At 44.0% G+C, this 19327-nt stretch overlaps 2 protein-coding genes across 12 annotated transcripts in view; both read right to left on the bottom strand.

Moving 5' to 3' along the window:
- Nucleotides 1–4143, bottom strand: part of LOC111819654 (uncharacterized protein KIAA0754) — a 7134-nt gene extending 2991 nt beyond the window's left edge. The window contains exon 1 of the mRNA XM_023727031.1: nt 68–4143. Within this exon, the coding sequence (XP_023582799.1) occupies nt 68–2936 (2869 nt within the window). The 5' untranslated portion in view covers nt 2937–4143. The remainder of the gene's footprint in view (nt 1–67) is intronic.
- Nucleotides 1–19327, bottom strand: part of MACF1 (microtubule actin crosslinking factor 1) — a 392660-nt gene that overhangs the window by 64841 nt on the left and 308492 nt on the right. The gene's annotated exons all lie outside the window — the stretch shown is intronic.

Raw genomic sequence — 19327 nt, forward strand, 5'->3', positions numbered from 1 at the left:
TCCTCTATGGTGACCACTGCAGCAGCTGGGGCATCCCCTGCTATGGTGACCACTGCAGCCAGGACACCCTCCTCTATGGTGACCACTGCAGCAGCTGGGACATCCTCCTCTATGGTGGCCATTGCAGCTGGGACATCCTCCTCTATGGTGGCCACTGCAGCAGCTGGGACATCCTCCGCTATGGTGACCACTGCAGCAGTTGGGACATCCTCCTCTATGGTGGCCACTGCAGCAGCTGGAACATCTTCCTCTGGAGCAGGCACCATAGCAGCTGCAGCAGCCTCCTCTGGGGTGGGCACTATAGCAGCACCTGCAGTAGCCTCTTCTGGGGCAGACACTGCAGCAGCTGAGGCAGCAGGTCCCTCTGGGGCAGGCACTGCAACAACTGGGACACTGTTCTCTGGGGTAGGCACTGCAGCAGTTGGGGCAGGCCTCTGTGGGATCGCTATCCATTTCTCCAAAACTGGTATGATATTATTAGCCTTGGTAACTCGATCCTCCTGAAAGGTATCTAGTAATGAATCTGAGTCTCTCGTTTCCATCTGACCTCCCTCTGATGATGCCACATTCGGCTTAGGCTTGATATCATTCACAGTTTCCATTCCATCTCTGCTGTGTCTTAGTCCTCCAACCAGCTGGTACAGACTCAGAATCTCTGACTCTGAGGACTTCCTCTGAAGACTTTGGGAAACTTTATCTGGGAAGTCTCTGTGAAAATGTGCTGGGGCTTGATCCTTCAAAAGCTTGGCTTCATAATCCAGTTCTTTTGCCTCACCATCTTCATCACAAACTTTCTCCATAGACAACAATTTGCAAGGGTCCATATCTCCTGAGGAAGTCAGGCTATTATTTTCTTGATTAATAGTTCCTTGCTCACCTTCCAAATGAATTTCATCTGTTAGTAAATGTGAACCATATGGTAACACCTCTACTTCAGGCTCTGAGGTAACAACTGTTAGTTCATAGTTAAAAGCAGAACTGACGGAGACCCTCTCAACACACTCCTCAACATTCCCCTCAATTTGACTGCAGTCTACCTGGGACAAATTGCCATTTTCTTTGGCCAGCTCAGAAGTAATAGAGCTTGATAAATTTTCTTCAAGAGAAGCCCTGTGATCAAAGTTTGATAATCTTTCTAGGTCCATCTCTCCTAGTGACTCCAGATCAGCTGGGTGTCTGAACTTAAATTCCAGTGCAGTCTGGGGGCTAAAAGGCACTTTTTCACACTCCTCCTTGCTAACAGTGGAAGTGTTCCTCATGGTATCAGGGTGGGTAATAAATTCTATAGTGTTAGGCACCTGAGAAGAATCCAGGGCATTAAAATATTCACAATCCAATCCAGTATCATAGTCCTTTACCCTTACGTTTAAAAAGCCTACATGTTGCTTCTTTTCTAAGGTAGCCTCTGGAAAATGACTAATTACATGTGAATTTTCTGCATCCTGGAATGGGGCCAGCCCTTCAGAAGAGGCTTGACTCTCCAGCTCAACTAGAGGCATGACTCCTTCTTCACATAAACACTCCTTTTCAAGTTCAAGAAACATCTGCACTGAATCTGTATCAGAGAGCTGCTCTGCATCGACAGGACCAACAATACATTCTAAATCTGAAACAAGACCCTGTAGCCCCTGAGCAGTTCTGTTTTCGAACTCATGTACAGCACCCTCACCTGAGAGGGCACAACTGCAACCAAAGAGTGAATCCTTGGGAACAGAAGCCAAATGGTCTTTAGCTGGCTGTGGGTCATCAGAGCAACGAATCCAACCAGAGTGGTCAAAAGTCAAGACAGCAGCTAAGCAATCGGCTCCATCCTCCACCACAGCTACAGAGTGTGTTTGTTCTCTTTCTTCAAAAATATCTGCCAGGCTGTTCTTTTTCTCATCTGCCATTAAAAAAGTCTTTCCTCTCTCTGACAGTTTCTCTTCCTCCCACTCTTCCTCAGCCTCCATCATGATCCATCGCTCATCCTCCTCAAACTTTAGCTCAGACTCTGTTTTCTCTCTTAGGCTGGGGGTTATGAGAATATGCAATTCTGGATCCAACAGCTCTTCACTCAGGCAAGGGGAGAGAGGTGCCATTTCCATTGTGCAGGCTGTGTCCCCAAGGGGGTGCTGCTTCTCGCTGAAGCCTCCCTTAGCCAAACTTTTCATGGTCCTGGGCCAGGTTGCACTTGAGAATCTGTGTTCCTGCATTACATCTGTGTTACCACTTGCTCCTGCAGCCTCTGATTCCAGAGGCTGGAATTCATGGGGAGAGCTCTCACTGTGCAGCTGAAACCTGAAGTCCTGGCAGTCTCCACTTAAGTTTTTCACATTTGGCACTTCTGGAATTCCTACGGATTTGGACACATGTTCCAGAGTGACTGACTCTGACTGAAGTTCCCTGTGGCCCAAATGACCAGAACTTTCTGTTAATACAGAACTGGATTCTCTCTTCTCTTGCAAGGAAGGATCTGAAGCACCAGCTTCTGAGACCTCACTGAGAGAAGCCTCCATCCTTTCTGCAAATTCTGGGAAGTTGGGCGGCATGAAGGACTTCCAAGACCTCCTGTTAACATTATCTTTGCGTTCTGCATTTGGTCGCCTTCTGGGTGGCACAGGTGCTGATTTCTGCACATCGCTGCTTAGCTTCAGTGCATCAAATATTATTCTCTCATCCAGTTTTTTGCTTTCTGGTGCTCGAGACTCAAATACATTAGATGCTGCTCCTAACGTACCATTGCTGGATAGAGTACTTCCCTCCATCTTTTCCATGGTGCTTTTTGAAGTCTGATTAAGCTTTGACCCTTGGTCAATTTGTTCATTTATCCTCATTGTATCATATATAGACCTCTGAGGGACATAGCAATCCTCTATATAGCCATCCTCTTCCTCTCCTTTCCCCAGGCAGGTGGGGTTCTGCCTTAAACAGTCTGGCCTGCTGAGTGGCTTACCCATACTTTTTCAGTCAAGATGAACCATCAATCTTTTAAAAGTTTTTTCACAAGTTCTCCAAAAATGCATTCTGCGTAAGTTAAAAAATCCTTTTACGTGTTTATACTCCAAACCACCAATTGCATCTACCCTCCAGAAAGGTGTGGAAGTCCCACTCTGAAACCATTCTGGGAGAAGCTTTAAGCCCACCAGCTTTTCCCACATAGGCTAGTGGCCTCATAGTTGCAAGCAGATAAATGATATGATTTAATCAACAAACATAAAATAATTCCTTGTATGGCTTTTTTTTAAAAAGAGCTGTTCTTTCTAATTCAGTCAGCAAGAATTATCTGATATTGACAAGTCTTACTCAATATCTAGTTCCACTCACTTCTCACTGAAGCAGAATTGGAGGCAGCGAATTTATACCGATTGTGTCCTTTGGTAACAATGGCACGGCGTCTCTAGTCTTCACGTATGGCCCAAGCTCCTAAGAATTCCTTTCATTTTATCCTCAGTTCCAGCCCTGGAGAGTCCAGCTGGTTTGAATTAGCCATTCGTCCTCCCTAGTTCGGGTGTTTGCATTTGAACTGGGCTCGTCGGCGGATATTCCTGCAACTTTAAACACAGGAAGTCCTTCATTCGGGGCCAGCTTGGGACTTCCTGTCTCCAAAACATCATGGCATTGTTGTGGCTCCCAGGCCAGCCCTGCGCTGTGGCCGCAAAAGAAAGCCAAGTGAAGCTCGCGCCGGGCCTTCCAGAAGGCGGGCAGGTTGCAGCAGCGGCCAAGGGTTTGTCGGCGGGGCTTGCTCAGCGCGGCCTGCTCCCCCGCACCATGCCGCGCGCCCAGAGGGCCAGGGTCACCTCACCGCAGGCTGGCAGGTGGCTCCCGGTCGCGCCGGCCTCAGGTCCTGCGCTCAGGAAGTTAGTTTGTCCCTCCGGCAGCTGAGACCCGTGTGCTGTGGGCGCCGCCTCCTCTCAGTCCGCAGCCGCCGCGCCGTGGGCTGCATGTCAAGCAGCCGCCTCTATTCTCCACCGTCGCTACCGGCCCCGCGCCCCCGCCGTCCTCCCGCCCGCAGCTGTCACGGTCCCGGCATGCAAACTTCTGGCTGGGAACAAAAGGCTCTGCTCCGGCCGGGCGGGGGGCGAGCCCTCCTCCTTCGCGCCCGCCCGCCCGCTCGCTCGCTCGCTCGCTCGCCCGCCCGCTCAGTGGAACTGCTCGGCTGGCGGGCGGCTCTCCTCCCCCTTCCCCCGCCCCGCCGCGCCGCGCCACCCCGCCCGAGCAGCCCCCCTGGAGGCCGGGGAGCGCGCGACGCAGAGAGCCAAGGGGAGGAGAGCAGAGGCGGGGCCTGGGCGGGGGCAGAGAAAATGAGCGACCGGAGGGACGAGAGGGGGGGCCGGCGGAGAGGATTGGAAGCCGAGGCACCTAAGGAGGGGCTTTTGCAGGGTTTGGATCGAGGAACCCAGGGCGCCGTCCGCTAGGCTCACGAAGCCCAAGCCCACCGGGCCTCGGGAACAGAGGGGAAAGCACCGCCCCCCGAGAGGGCGAGAGGAGGGGAGCGGCACTAGCGCGAGTCTCCGCTGGCCGCGCAAATCCCCTGACAAAGGAGAGCCCCGCCCCCTGCCGCTGGCCAGGTCCCCCGCGCCCCCGCCCGACTCCAACCCGCTAGGCTCCCAGCCCAGCCCAAGGGTGAGAGAACCCATAAGGGCTGCCCCCGCTTACCCCCAGCCAGCCGGCTCCGGCAAGGGCCACTCGGGGCCCCATCTGCCAGCAAGATCGTGCCAGCTGGGGGGTGGGGTGTGGAGTTGGTAGGGGCGTCCGCATCCCCCTCGGCTCCAGCTCCGCCGCCAAAGACTGTCCCTAGTCCCTCCAATATCACCTCCAGTGAGCCCATGCCCGGCCGAGGAACACTCCATCCTTAAAGCTGGCACTTCCCTGGCGTCTGAAGGAATTCGACTATGCTCGAAGACCGAGTTATCAGATAAACTCTAAGCACACTCTACCTTCTCCCTCCCTCCCTCGGGTATGTCAAGTCTCGGTACTTTCTCCCACCAGGATTTCTCCACCCACAGACCTGAGCGGTGTCAATGACAGAGAAAAGGGAGGTGGGGGCGGTGGAGATGCCGGCAGCAGAGCCCCACGCCCAAGCACCTGGGTTGCTTTATTGCTACGCCCATCCAAGGAAACCCGAGCCTTGGGGCCAGCTGAAAAGCAGTGCGCTTCTACGCCAGGGACCTGTGGTTCAAGTTTAAAAACGTAAAATACTAGAGAAAAATGGCCCACAATCCCATCCACAGCCTTCTGGTTTTTAGAAAAGCCATCTAGTCACCTGGTGACGGTAAACAAAGAAAGTACAAAGGGCAACCCAGGAAACTGTCCACCACAGCAGCTGCATTTCTGAAGGGAAGCAATACTCTTCCCCTTTGTGAAAGCCATTCCCTGATTTTATGAAGGAAAAAAAGAAAGTCTGTTAAAATTCCTTAATCCCTGCTGGACCATGTCATCAATATAGATGATAAAACTTATGGAAAAGTTTTTTCTATCCTTCACACACACAGTAAGTGAAGCCAATAGTTGATGTAAGGAGACCTAGCAGTGAATCCCTGAGCTGAGCCTTAGGCTTTCTTAGGAAGTCAGAGAGGTCTTCTGCAAGAATGAGGTGTGGGCTGAAGCTTGCGATCAGAATTAAGCAACTTTCACTGGGCAAAATGTTTACACTTTGTTTCTCACTTCAGAAGAGTGTGCTGATCAACTTCCCACTCAAATCCAAGAATCTTTCCCCATCTGTAAACTGAAAAGAGAGCAGACTAGGTTGTGTCTTGACAGCCTTTCTAGTTTTAATACTCTTTGGTTCTAGAACTTTTAAAGGAGCTGTCCCAGAATCCTGTGTCCTCCTGGTACTATACTGCAAGGCATTGAGAAAGATGGAGACAGAGGGGAGAGGGCTAGAAATCCTGTCCTATGAGGAACAAACAGTAGAAAGAAATAAGGATTCTTGACCTAGAGAAGGTTTCAGGCAATGTGATCAACATAGAGTATATGAAGGGCTGGGATGTGGGAGGGAGGGAGGAAGCTTGTTCTGGGTGTCTTTAGGCTGGCACATGAAGATCCAGGGTAGATTTCAACTCAACAAAGAGCTTTCTCACAGCTGTTCAAAGAACAGGGTGTCCCCTAAAGTGGTGACCTTCCTCACTCTGGAGGTGTCTGAGCTGAAATTTAAGCAATCACTTGGCAGGGATTTGGGGAAACAGATTCACAAATCCTCTACCAGTTTCTTCAGGATGTTTTAAGATCCCTTCTAACTCTGACACACTGTGATCCTAAGCGTTGACCAGTTTACAGATCTGATATTCAACACTTCAGGGAATCTGGATTTTAATTTTTCTCTAATTACTCAGTACAATTGTAAAAACCCAGAGAAGTCAAGACCAATTTCACTAGCAAATCTCCCTGGCCAAATACACTCACGTAAGTGTTAAGATATCATAACAGACTGGCTAGCGTGCCAGGGCCCTTCTGGTTGGAAGAATCTGAGGAATTCTGGCTCTGGACTAAGGGTGGGTGGTTATTCTATTATAAAGTATGATCTTGATGTGGAATTGCAAACTTCATGGCCAGAATTCTTTTCTTGTTTCCTCACCAAGTCGAGTGCCAATGAATTCAGTTTTTTCTTAATTAATCCCTCCCCACACCTATCGACTTCATTCTCACCAATACTGCATACTATAAATAAATACATAAATGGAGCATTTCAGCAACTATTAAGCTCAGGTTTAAATTACATACCAGCTTTAGTCACATTCTGATAAAGGTATTAGGAATTACAGAACCTCCCCCCCGCCCACGAAAGTTCAAACACAGCCTAGAGATTACGTAAAGTAGACCAATTCTGCCTCCTCCCTCAAAAAAAAAAAAAAAAAAAAAAAATCTAGCCAAAGAGTACTTTCTCAGTGCTTCTTGCCTTTCTCATAATCAGTATGTGTTTGGAAAGAAATCAAGAGGAGCAGCACAAGGTCTCTTTCCTCCGTGTCTTATTTATTTATTTATTTTATCTGTTCATGAGTCTCGCCTTAGTTCTGGTATGTGGAACTCTGCCAATAACCATCTCAGTAACTGAAATAAATACCTGATACAGCTTTCAGCCTCTTGTTACTCTGACAGCTCCAACAACAACAAAAAAAGCATCTGTTCATTTCACATGCTGGGCATAAACTTTTTGAAAGGGAAATACAGGGAGCTCCAGAGAACCTCTTCAGATGCTTCCCCCACCCCTGCAACCACAAATATATGTGCTGAAGTCAAATTTCAAATTAGTTTTCAGTTAGCTGATTACAGAGTTCAAAGAATTTTCTACTCATTTCAAATTCCTAAGAACAGAATTGGGCGTCAGATTTTCCTTCAGTAAATTTAGAAGAAAGGATAATCTGGCCCTTCCTGCTTCTTCCTGTTGTCTTCCTAATGAAAGACAGCCAGATGGAGTCTCCTCACACCCCAACACAGCTCCCTTTCCAAGTATGGACGTGGTACTTTGCCCTCATCTGCTCCAGACCTAAACCACCAGCTCTCTTGGACAACTGGAAGACCCTAGAGCCATACTTCCTTAGATTCTATATTGCCTTTTTATCCAGGGGCAGAACTTCTTCAGTATCCTTGATGGGTGTTCTCTCTCTCGGAGGATTAATTCTGAGCAGAGGAGGATAGAGAGGACTGGTTGGATCTTGCACACTTTAAATCTACAAAATGCCTTTCATCTTAGGATGTCTAGGCTTTACATGAATTATTTAGTGGCAAGTGGAAACTCCTCAGTATTAGTCTGTACCTGTTGGGGTTCAGTCACTACCATCCTTTAGCACTTTCATTATTATAAAGATGGCTACAGAGTGGCTCATAAAGCAATATAGCATGGTAAGAAGCTTGTTTTAAATGGCATTTTGATGCTATTTGAGATTACATGCATTCCCAAATCAATGAGAAAACTTTCCACATACTCTACAAGAACTCTCATGACCCCTGTGAGCCCTTTCCTGCTAGTATACTTTCCAAAACACAGTGTATTAATCCCTCTTTTAGACACTAATGGGCACCAAAACATTAGTGATGACAAAAGCATGGAGTTTTGCAAGTTAGAAAAGAAATGACAGAAGGATGGGAGGAAGGAAGGCGAGGGGAGTCACGGGAGGTTTTGTGGAGGGAATCCCATTTACTCATTGCATATACAGAGATGGTGAAGACAAGCACTTCTAAGTAAGGGCCAGAGGCAGGAAAGTATGGGACCCTAAAGGAGGAAATTCTAGCTCAGTGTGACTTAGGTGCAGGATGTAGGAAAGGGGAAAATGAGAGCTCAGGATGGTAAGTACATCAAGGCGAGTTGGCCAAGGCTCTTGAATGCCAAGACAATAAATTTATGCTTTATTCAGAAAATAATTATTACCTCAGGATTTGTTCTTAAACTTATCAAGGGGTTATGAGAGCTACTGAGGGGTATGTGGAAGGTTTCCTAAGAATCTGTGACTGGGTGCTCATTCAACTGCCATCTATTACACAGCATCTCATTTAAAAATCCAAATCCTTAATTTATAAACGAAATGCAGGATGGTACACTTATTTGCCCAAAGTAACACAGTTATTAAATACCTAAACTCCCAAGATTTGAGCCTAGGTCTGCTGATGCCACATTTGTGTTAATAAGTATGTAACAGACGGTAAATGGGGAAGATTAAAGGTTGAGCAATCAGTTAAGAGGACTATATATTTTAGGCAAGAGGTGAAAAAAAATCTGGAACTAGTGAAACTGAGGAAGGGGGCTGTGAAAGAAATTGCAGAGACATGCTATTAGGACTTTGCAATTGACCAGATAGAAGGTAGAAGCGAGGGGGAAAAATAAATTAAAAATAATACTACTGTATTACTCTTGGGTTACTGAGGGCACAGTAGTATTATAAAATAACAGCAGGGAGGAAGAAAATATTTGAAGATGACACTTTCAACTTAGAGCATACTGAGTATGAAGTACTCAAAGCTAACCACAGGGAGATGTCCACAAGGGTCTCTCACACAAGAGATTCAAGTTTGGGCCTACAGATAGATTTGGAAGGCTTCCCCACAGAACGTGAGGGCTGGACATATATCCTAGGGGTTGAGTAGAGAGAGAGAGAAGAGGGCAGATGACAGAACTCCAGGGACCACTTATATTTAGTAGGTGAGAAGACAAACCAAAAAAAGAAAGTAGAAAAGCAGCCAGAGAAGAGAATGGGGAGAGTACACTGTCAGGAAAGTAAGTGAACAGGAGGGTTTTAAGAAAGAAGATATGCTGTTAAACACTGCAAAAAGGTTGAAGACGATAATGAGTTAGAGAAGACCACTAGACTTGGCAATTAGGAAGTCAGCGGATACTTCCAAAAGAACAGTTTCAGCAGAGGGATGGGGGCTGCATCAGATTACAGGGGGTTAAGGATAAGCAGTGAGAAAGTATTGGTTCTCTCTTCTTTTTGAGATTTTGCTCTTTTGGCTTCCATGACACTGAGCTACCCTAATGCTACCTTTCTAACCAGTCCTTCTTTGTCTTCTGGGGCTCCTCTTCCTGTCCTTTTAAGGTAAGTAATTTTACAAGGTTGAACCCTTGATTCTCTTCACTCATTCAACAAATATTTATTGGAATCTACTATGTGCCCTAAACTATGCCAGGAACTGATCATAAGCAAGACATGGTCAGAAGCCTACATTCTAGTAAAGAAGACAGACATTCATTTCGATCCAATTGCAATAAGTACGCTGAAAGAGAAGCAAACAGTGCTATGAGAGTATGGGTCAAGGGATCCAACCTGGCCTGGAGGTTCAGGGGAAGCTCTCCTGAGAAAGTAACGATGTGGGCTTTCCCCTGGGAGTGACTAAGAGTGGTTGTTCCAGTTTCAGGGTGGCATGACCTTCACAAAGTTGGTTGACTATTTCCATGAAATCAACCACCTGGGCTGACTCTCCAAGGAATCTTGCTGCAGGTGTCCCTTCTCCAACACGAGAAAAGGAGGTAGGATAAATAATATAGAGAGATTTCTGAAAATGGTATCATTTTGTTATGAAAGCAATTCTTCTCACTGATTACCAACAAACAAGCAAACAACTTAGGTTTCCTGGTTAAAGAATTAGACCAAAATCTGAGCTCTTCCTTTGGGAGCAAACTGCAAGATGAAGAGAGACATTAAATGGTCTGTTTGAATGGACACAATGAATTCAAGCTGGAGAAGACCTAAGGTAAGTTCAATTTCTTTGAATTATTACCTTCTTCCTTTGACTCATATATACACAAAACCAAATATCAGAAACTTAAATTTGCTGAAACTGCAAAGAAATTCTGTAAAACTTTATGATCTGGTATGTATGTGTAGCAGAGAGATGAACTGTATCTATGTTTTTAAGCTGCTTACCTCTGAAAATAGACTGATTCCCCCCTCACACTTCAATGTTTTAATTAAAGATTAATTAATATTAAAATTTGTCTCTCCTGAAGATGCTGACTTGGTAGTTGCCATTGTATGGCAACAGAGAAAGATAACATGGTCTGTGATAAGAGCTAATTAGGCCAAGGACCCCTGAGATCATTAAAGCAGATCTCTGATGGGTAACTGAATAGCTAGGGAAGTCACCGAGCTGGTGATGGCTTCTAATTAATTCTGGTTAATGATATGAAAGTAACATTGATTTCTAGAGCACATAAACCAAGGCAAAAATGGTCTCAGAAAAACTTGCTGGCTATGGGATTCCGATAGGAATGACTAAATGAATAAATACACACACACGTGTGTGTGTGTGTATATTATATATATATATGGAGCCCAGTTGGTGCAGTGGTTAAGCGCTTAGCTGCTAACTGCAAGGTCAGTGGTTCAAACCCACCAGCCCACCAGGCGCTCTGTGGGAGAAAGATGTGGCAGTCTGCTACCATAAAGATTGCAGCCTAGGGAACCCTATGGAGAAGTTCTACTCTTGTCCTATAGTGTCATTGACTTGATGGCAATGGGATATACAGTAAAACCTGCAAAAGCCAGAATCTATGTAAGGTAGAAACCTGTCAGAGAAGGAAAACTCAAATATTTTCCACTAATCCAAGCAATAGAAAAGTGGTAAGACTGCACCCTGTCAAGGCAGACAGCTTGCAAGACCCAGAAAAACAAGGTAGTTCCACTGAGTTCCAGCTCTCACAGGTTTCACTGTATATGTGTATGTGTGTGTGTGTGAACACACATATGTACACGTACATAAAATGTATTTAAAGCTGTGTTAAGAAGCCATGACCTAAACCTGCCTATGCATTGCTACTCTTAGGTAAGAAACAAGCCTTAGAATTGTTTTCCACAAAAGCTGGTCAGGAAGCTGCTGAATTGTCCATCCACTTGTTTCACTGCCCCATCAAAATGATTTTACTTTATCCACATAATTTCCATTTTTCCAAGAAGAAAAAGAGTGAATCTAATCTCGTGCTATGCCTTAGATCAAATCTTCTGGAGAATGACTATCCCTAGGCACAAAAAGGATAACTTTTCTTATTAAAATATTCTAGATTGCATGTCTGGAAAGCATTTTAAAAAGAAAAGACATTATTATTTATAATCTAGGCCTAGTGCTTTTCTCTATCATCTCATATAATTCTCAAAAAAACACAAAAAAACAAAAACAAAAAACCTCTGGTACGATTTAATCATTGTTTAATTGGTTAAACACTTTTAATTGGTTAAACTACTTTGTAACTCAAGTACTAAGATTCAGAGAGGTTAAGGAATTTCCCTAGGATCACTCAGCCAGTAGATGATAGAGTCAGGATTCAAAACTGGATGTTTCTAACTCAAACATGCATTCTATTTTTTCACTCAGCAAGCTGAATGAAGTATGAAGACTCTTCTTAACTGTCAATTAACTAAGTAAATGACAAGGACTCTAAAGTGATGGTCAACTACAAAACAACATTTCAAAATCTGGCTTTCTTCAAGTGCATCTTAAGTAGAAAATTTATTTCTTAGTTTTGTTTCATTTAGCCTAATAACAGAAATGAGATTGTTTCCTTAACATCTGCTAAGGAACTAGTGGAAAAGGAAGGGAGCTCCAAGACAAGATGGAGAAGTGGGGAAACTAGGCTAGGATTAAAATTTTTTCAGGGTACACAATGATAAACCTGAAGTCACACAGAGTAGACAGCATTTTAAATCCTAGAGCTCATGAGGCTTACGAGAAATAAAAGGCACTCATCTAATCAGTCAAATACTAACCTCCAACTACGTGTACACCAATATGCTTACTACTTTGAGTGATACAAAAATGAATTCGCTGAAATAAGAGATGGGATAAATGCATGTAATCAGAAAACTCCAAAGTTAGGCAGTCTATGATAAGGGAAAAATAAGTTATAGATATGTGATTCAGGAGACCAGGAGAAATAGTGAACTGGGGAGGTCAAGGAAGGCTTTGTGAAAAGGTGAGACTTGAGCTATGCCCTCTGGTGTGGGCAGAAATCAAATATGTAGGAATGCATAAGGAGTATTTGGGGTAAGTGGGTGAAGGAGGAGGTCTACACAGGAAATAAGACTGGAAATATAGTAGAGCTCATATATATATAGTATCTTGAATATCATTTTATCAGGAAGGCAAAGGAAGGTTTTTTTGTTTTGTTTTTTTTAACCGGGGTGTGATATGAACAATGCAATGCTTTAGGAAGATTATTCCAGCTGCAGGGTAAAGAACTGGAGAATGAAAAGACTACAAGTATAGAAACAGACCAGGTCTGAAGGATGCCACCATTTAATTAATCAGATCAGGTGGCTCCTGCATTGATTTGGGGGAAGGATGAGCATTCACAGAAGGAAGTGTGAATATGGAAATCCACCTTGGAGGCCCAAGTTTTAGAAGGCTACAGCATAATTTATGTCTGTTTTTCCGTGGGAACCATGTGCGTACACACTGGCTGTCCAATCACACTAGCTCTCTGCATTTCTAACACAGAGTTCTTTGTTCCAAACAATGAGGCTCAAAAGAGACAGAGCCTGATAAAAATCACACTGAGATCAGTACTCCCAGCTGGTGCAGGGGCTGATGCCATTCCATAACACACCCTACAGGAAGCAGCTTGAGATACACAGCTGATTGATTTCCACAGCAGGAGCCTTGTGACAGGGTGGGGTGGGGACTGGTCAAGCATAGAGAGAATTCTTTAGCCACTGACTCAAATTAGTTAACCAAGATCCTGACTTTATCCAAGACCTGTATAAGTCACTCTTGGAAGCAACACTATTTCTTAACTATTTTCTGAAAAAAAGGGAGGAAACCATGGAGCTTCCCTAGACAGTGAAACTATTTCATCAGCTCTTACTCGTCATGGAATCTGAAGAGGGCAAAAAACAAACTTCCTATCCTTCTAGAAGTAGGCTGAATAATTCTTTACTGTGAGGTGCTGTTCTGTGCATGGTAGGATGTTGAGCAGCGTCCCTGCCCACTACTCACTGGATGCCGGTAGCAGCCTCGTCAGTCGTGACAATCAAAAATGTCTGGGGACCAAACGTCCCCCAGGGGGCAAAACTGCCTAGTTTGAAAGACCACTGGTATAGCATGAGGTTTGGTGCCAAACAGACCTTTCCATTCCCAGCTCAAACATTTACTTGCTATGTAGCTTGAACAAGTTACTTCAACCTCTTCATGTCTGTTTTCTTATCTGCAAACTGGGATTTTAAATGTCTGATTTACAAGGGGTTGTTAGCATTAGGGATCATGTAGACTCAGGTCTCTCTTAAGCACTTACCACTGCATCACTATCACGGCAATTCTTTGTGTCCGTTTCTCAGGCTACGTTGTTAACTAGATAGAGACTATCTAAATCCAGCACCCACCACAAGGACTGGCCCAGTGCTCAGTAAGGATGGATTGAAAGGAATATGGAATGCCTTCCTCCTTATCCCCACAAAGGGATCCATGGACCATCACCAGGTAGTACTTATTCTCGTCCCTGGGTGGCTAAAGTTCTGAAAGTCACACTAAAGAAGATCCACATTTCTAATCACAGTACTGGTAGTAGGAAAACAGCTTGTTAGGGCCTAGGGAATAAGTATATTCCATTACTCTTCCACAGCCAATACGAGAAACTCGTATTTGAAAAGCACTCTGTACTGACAAAGTATTAAGGAAGGTGGGGAAGGATCACACTTTCCCCATAGTGAGGCTTTTCCAACTGGGACAGCTGAGACTTGGGAAGAATCCATTCAGCAGGGAGGCAGCTCACTGGTGCAGTGATGCTTCGGTACAGTGACCTGACGTGCCTCCCTGTGGGACTCATTTTATTCCTGCTAAATCAACCAGTTCTAACAATAAAGTGCCCTTCACAGCGAATCATCACACTTCCTAGAACCTCACTGTTTATAGCTCATGTGCCAGCCGTCTAACTGGAAAGTGCCCAGCAGTGGGCTAAAGCTGAGACCACTTATCATTCATTTCTAGACACAGTGAGAAACAGTCCTGTTTCTAATCTTGTCTGAGCTTTTCTCAACCATGTTGACTAATCAAATACACAAAACAATAAATACAAACTCTCAAGATGGCAAATTCCAGTTTTTCTGGAAACAGATTTTTCTTCCTTCTTGTATAAAATCATATGATGATGAATCTTAGTTGTGAATGCTGCGTGTTGACACTGCATGGGAAGAATTTCAGTAGATGCAAATCAAACTGCTCAGTCCTCTCCTTTGGTTGAGGATATGTTCATTTGTTCCTTTAAAATCTCCCCTTGCTACCAAAATTTCCAGACAGATTTTTGTGAAATCCATCAGTGCTTTTTTGACAACTTTCCATTTGGCTTTACTACCTTCACTGAGGCATGAATCTCCTTAAGATGATGTAATGGCTATAAGCTTGGGATTTTGCTTGTGATGCTGATGTTTAAAATACTGATACTTTGAAATGGCTAGAAGAAATTCAACACAGCAAACTTAAAGTCCTTAAGGGCTCCTTCACCTTCTCCCCACCCAGTTGCTATGGTGGGAGTGGAGAGGATTATTACAGAGCATTGGAATTCTTTGGGGGGGGGGTGAAGGCGAGTGTCACATAAGGGTTATAAATATCAGCAGCTGAACTGTGAGCTCCTTGGCTGAGAACAACTGACAGACTGTAGTCTCTCATTAAAGACACACAACAAGGAAGCTCCCTGAAGTATTTCCACAAAGGAAGTTCCTCTTCTGGTTACAAATGCATCATCAACTAAACACCTGCATCAACAACTATACACGAACTAAGCTCTAAATGCCAGGGAAAGTGACTAGGAGATTTTAAGTCAGACAGATTAGCACCAGCAAAAATAAAGAATCTAGGGCCTGGCCTAAAGGGAGGCTGACTAAGAGGGGGTTGGTGCTACTATACACAGCCATAATCAGATTATCAGAAGGCTGTTTGCTATGCAAATATTTAACTAAATCAACTAGCACCTTTCCAAATGAATCCTAAATTTCCCACATGTAGGTGGCAATTTTCTTCTAAGGCAGTGGTTCAAACAGAGCCTCTGGGGACATTTGGTAACATCTGGAGACATTTTTGGTTGTCACAACTGTGGGTTTACTACTGGCATCTTGCAGGGAGAGGTTAGGGATGCTGCTAAACATCCTACGATGCACAGGAGAGTCCCTTCCCCCACCCCAACAAGGAATTATCTGGCCCAAAATGTCAATGGTGCCAAAGCTGAGAAATCATCTTCTAGGATGTTTTCTTTACTTCCTTGGACCCTAGTTCCTATTGGAATAGCCTTGTTTAAAGAAGAAAGGAAAAATAAAAATAGGAAATAAGACAAGACAGGCCAAGTGCCAGCACAAGCCAGGAGGGCAGAGGGGAGGCTACTCCATTTATCTTGGCTGCTGTAAAGCTGGGGATATCTAAACCTCCAGGTGACAGAGAGGTCAAACCAGGTTTGATTTTACTTCTCTCCAAGGGCAGATAGATAATTTGACTTCACTTGCTTTATTCTCTAATGAATCTTTCTCAGGCAAGCGCACTAACTTGCAAAAATGTAGATAGGCTGATACTGTCATCTTTGTAATTATTTGAAAAGAAGGAGTAAGTATCTCTGTGCAAATTGGCAGTTTTTCAACTCCATGTTGGGTTCTGCCTCCCAAGGGTTTTCACACTGCTCACTGGGAAGACTAAGCTTGCTTTTCATTTGCAAAAAAATAAAAATAAAAATAAAAAGAACCCAAAAACAAATGAAAGGGTTTACAGGACTTTCTGTTCGTTCTGGTTTCATAGGATATCTAGGTCTCTCAGACCAATGCAGCAAGAATATGCAGTCCTGATCCTGGGCTCTGCTCAACCTGAATTAGAAGAATAGTCCTAGGGAAGGCTGCTGTCCCACCTATATTCCACCAGCCCAGCCACACAGACAAGGCGAGAAAAGACTGACTAGCTTGCGAGATTCAAATGTACCACTAGGTGAAGTGAACCTCTGTGAGAACCCATGGACCCTAAAAAGTTTCCATTTTCCCACTTGTTCTTTCTTGTCACCAAGAGTTAAGAGTGCCAAGTCTGAAGCCTGGCCTGAATACTCGTTGCTGTCCAGTTGATTCCAACTCATGGTGACCCTACAGCAGAGGACAGAACTGCCCCATAGGGTTTCCAAGGCTAAATCTTTACAGAAGCATTTTGTAAAGGTATCTTTCTCCTTTGGAGCAGCTTTTGAGTTCAAAATCACTGACCTTTCAGTTAACAGCCAAGTGCTTTAACCACACCCCAAACTCATTGCCATCAACTTAATTCTGACTCATAGTGACTCTATAGGACAGAGTAGAACTGCCCAAAAGTGTTTCCAAGGCTGTAAATCTTTATGAAAGCAGACTGCCACATCTTTCTCCCATGGAGCAGCTGGTGGGTTCAAACTGCTGACCCTTCAATTAGCAGCAGAGCGTTTTAGCCACTGCACCACCAGGGCTCCTTCTTTTAATCACATAGTACATATAAATACATATGAAACATGGAGTAAATTATTCAGGTTTCTTGATATTATGCACCAGTATGATGCCAAAACCACCACATACTTTCTGACTGAGAGGCCACATGGTTCATAAGAAGCTCATGGGGGGGTTTGAGGGAGGGGTTGCTTTAAGGCTCAGAATCACACCAATTCTTGACTATGAAAACCTACATAGAGAATTTCAAAATGAGCAAACCCTTTTGTTATCATCAGAATTAAATATATTTCTTCTCCAAATTTCAAATCTCTTCCTACCCATCCCAGGAAGGTCACCTCAGGTGGATTCTTTTTCTCAAGTTACAATGAAATGAAGGTATCTCCTTTCTTGATATTCTCCTGTTAGGCACATACAATTTCTTTTCCTCAATAATCAGAGACTCTCTTGTTCAGGAAAATGGAATTTCCTGAAGAGATTAGCCAAAGTTAAGTCTTTTCCTTCCAGTTTTCTCAAAACATGCTCTATACTCTGATTTGTAATTTCTGGAAAGGCTTCTTCCTTTCTACTTCAGAACCGAGTAAAGGTCCTAACTCAGGAAAGTTTGAGGTCTTTGGCTGTTTAGAGTGGAAATGGTCTCTCTTCCATTCCCATCTGATAGGTTCTCACTGGATGACCAGATTTTCTATTGATTATTCAGAAGCAACTGAGGGAAAAGCCTTTCCCAGGAATAATGACTTTCAGTTTTTCATGTTCATTTAAGGAGGAAATAATTTTTCCTACAGACTGCCTCTCCAAGGATTTATCAGCACTACTGCACAGTCCCAAGCAAGCCTGGGGTCTTCCACAGACTTGACTCATATAAGATGTCTATTACGACTATCCCCAGTAGAGTTAGCCAGGTCAAAGCAGAGCCTACATTCCTGTCTCACAGATTCATATCCTCTTAAGTAGATTCTGTAATGAGAGTGTGATCCCATTAAAAAAAAAAGAAAAAGAAAGAACTGAAAACTTAAAGCTAATGCTGTTTTTTCCTAATTAAAAACAGTTCATTTGAATCTGAAAGCACAGACGTCGTTTATGAATCTGGTCTGCTGCCAGGTGAGAGAAGATTAATCTGTTGCTGAACTACGTATAGCACATTACCCAAGGAACTCAACATTCAAACCATAAAAATGACTTAGTCCTCACGATGGGTCCAAAAAGACTGTCCCTTTACTCAGCCTCTAAGGAACTGTGGAACTGACATACAGCTTTTCCCCTCTCATTGTTTTTACTTCCCATGAGCTCAGCATGAGCTAAGCCAAGAGAGTGCTCCTCCCCTCCTGACTAGACTTGCTGGGAAAAGGCAAAAACTTTTCCCAAAGCCTTTGACTTCCCTATAAGGTGGAAGGGTGGAACTGGGCTTCTGATTTGCATCCCCAACTTCAGGGATACTCACCATTTTACAACTACTGTTCACTTACAGATGGATCACAAGAGTAGCTTTTCTAACACAGGCACTTCACTATCCTCTCCTCCCTTCTCCACTGCAGATAAACAGACTCTGCAGGTGACCTGCTGATCAGTGTCCAATCTCAGCCTTCACATCCATAGTATCTGTGGTAGAGGCTTGTTCTTAGAAATCAGTAAAACAAGTCTGTTAAAACAAGCAACTAAGCAGCTACCGAGCTCTGAGCATTATGAGGTAATATACTAGGATACAAATGAAATATAGGAATGCCAAGTAATTTCTTGAAATCTTTCAGTAATATCAAAATTCAGAATGCCTCCAGAAACAAGGATTAAGTGAAAAGGAAAAGATTATTTGTCTTCAAATCCAAACACCCGGAATCCCTGGGTAGCACAAATGATGAAGCACTAGACTACTAACTGAAAGACTGGTGGCTGAATACACCCAGAGGTGCTTTGAAAGAAAGTCCTGGTAATCTGCTTCCGAAAGGTCATAGCCTTCTTGAAAACCCTATGGTGTGCAGCTCTGCTCTGCATACGTGCAGTTGCCATGAGTCGGAACTGACTTGACAGCAACTGGTTTTTTTGTGTGGACCCTTTCATACATTCTACTTCGTATTCAACATACAATTTTAACAGGCTTGGTTACTTCATTTTTTTAGCTCACTGAAGATTAGAAGGGAGGGGTAGACTGCTAAAGGTAGACCCAGTGACAGCAGTGAAAAGCGACAATGCTAAGAAATAACAGAGGATACCACAGTAGTGGGGGAAAAGACAGAAACCACCCTACCCCTACATACAATCACACACAGCCACCCCAACCAGTAAGGTAATACAGAGGCTCAAAACGAGAAGTCCAATACAGAACTCAAATGGCACAGTGATTTATGAACATTTAATACAAAGACAAGCAGCCCCAAATGTCTCTAATATCTTTGAGGATATCACTATAGTAGAGAATGGTATAATCTTTTTTCTTCTTCTTTTTTTTATTGTTGTAGTTTAAATGAAGTGTACATTTCAAGTTAGTCTCCCATACAAAA

The sequence above is a fragment of the Trichechus manatus genome, unplaced genomic scaffold, assembly GCF_000243295.1.
Source record: "Trichechus manatus latirostris isolate Lorelei unplaced genomic scaffold, TriManLat1.0 scaffold00015, whole genome shotgun sequence".
In the NCBI taxonomy this organism is placed as follows: domain Eukaryota; kingdom Metazoa; phylum Chordata; class Mammalia; order Sirenia; family Trichechidae; genus Trichechus; species Trichechus manatus.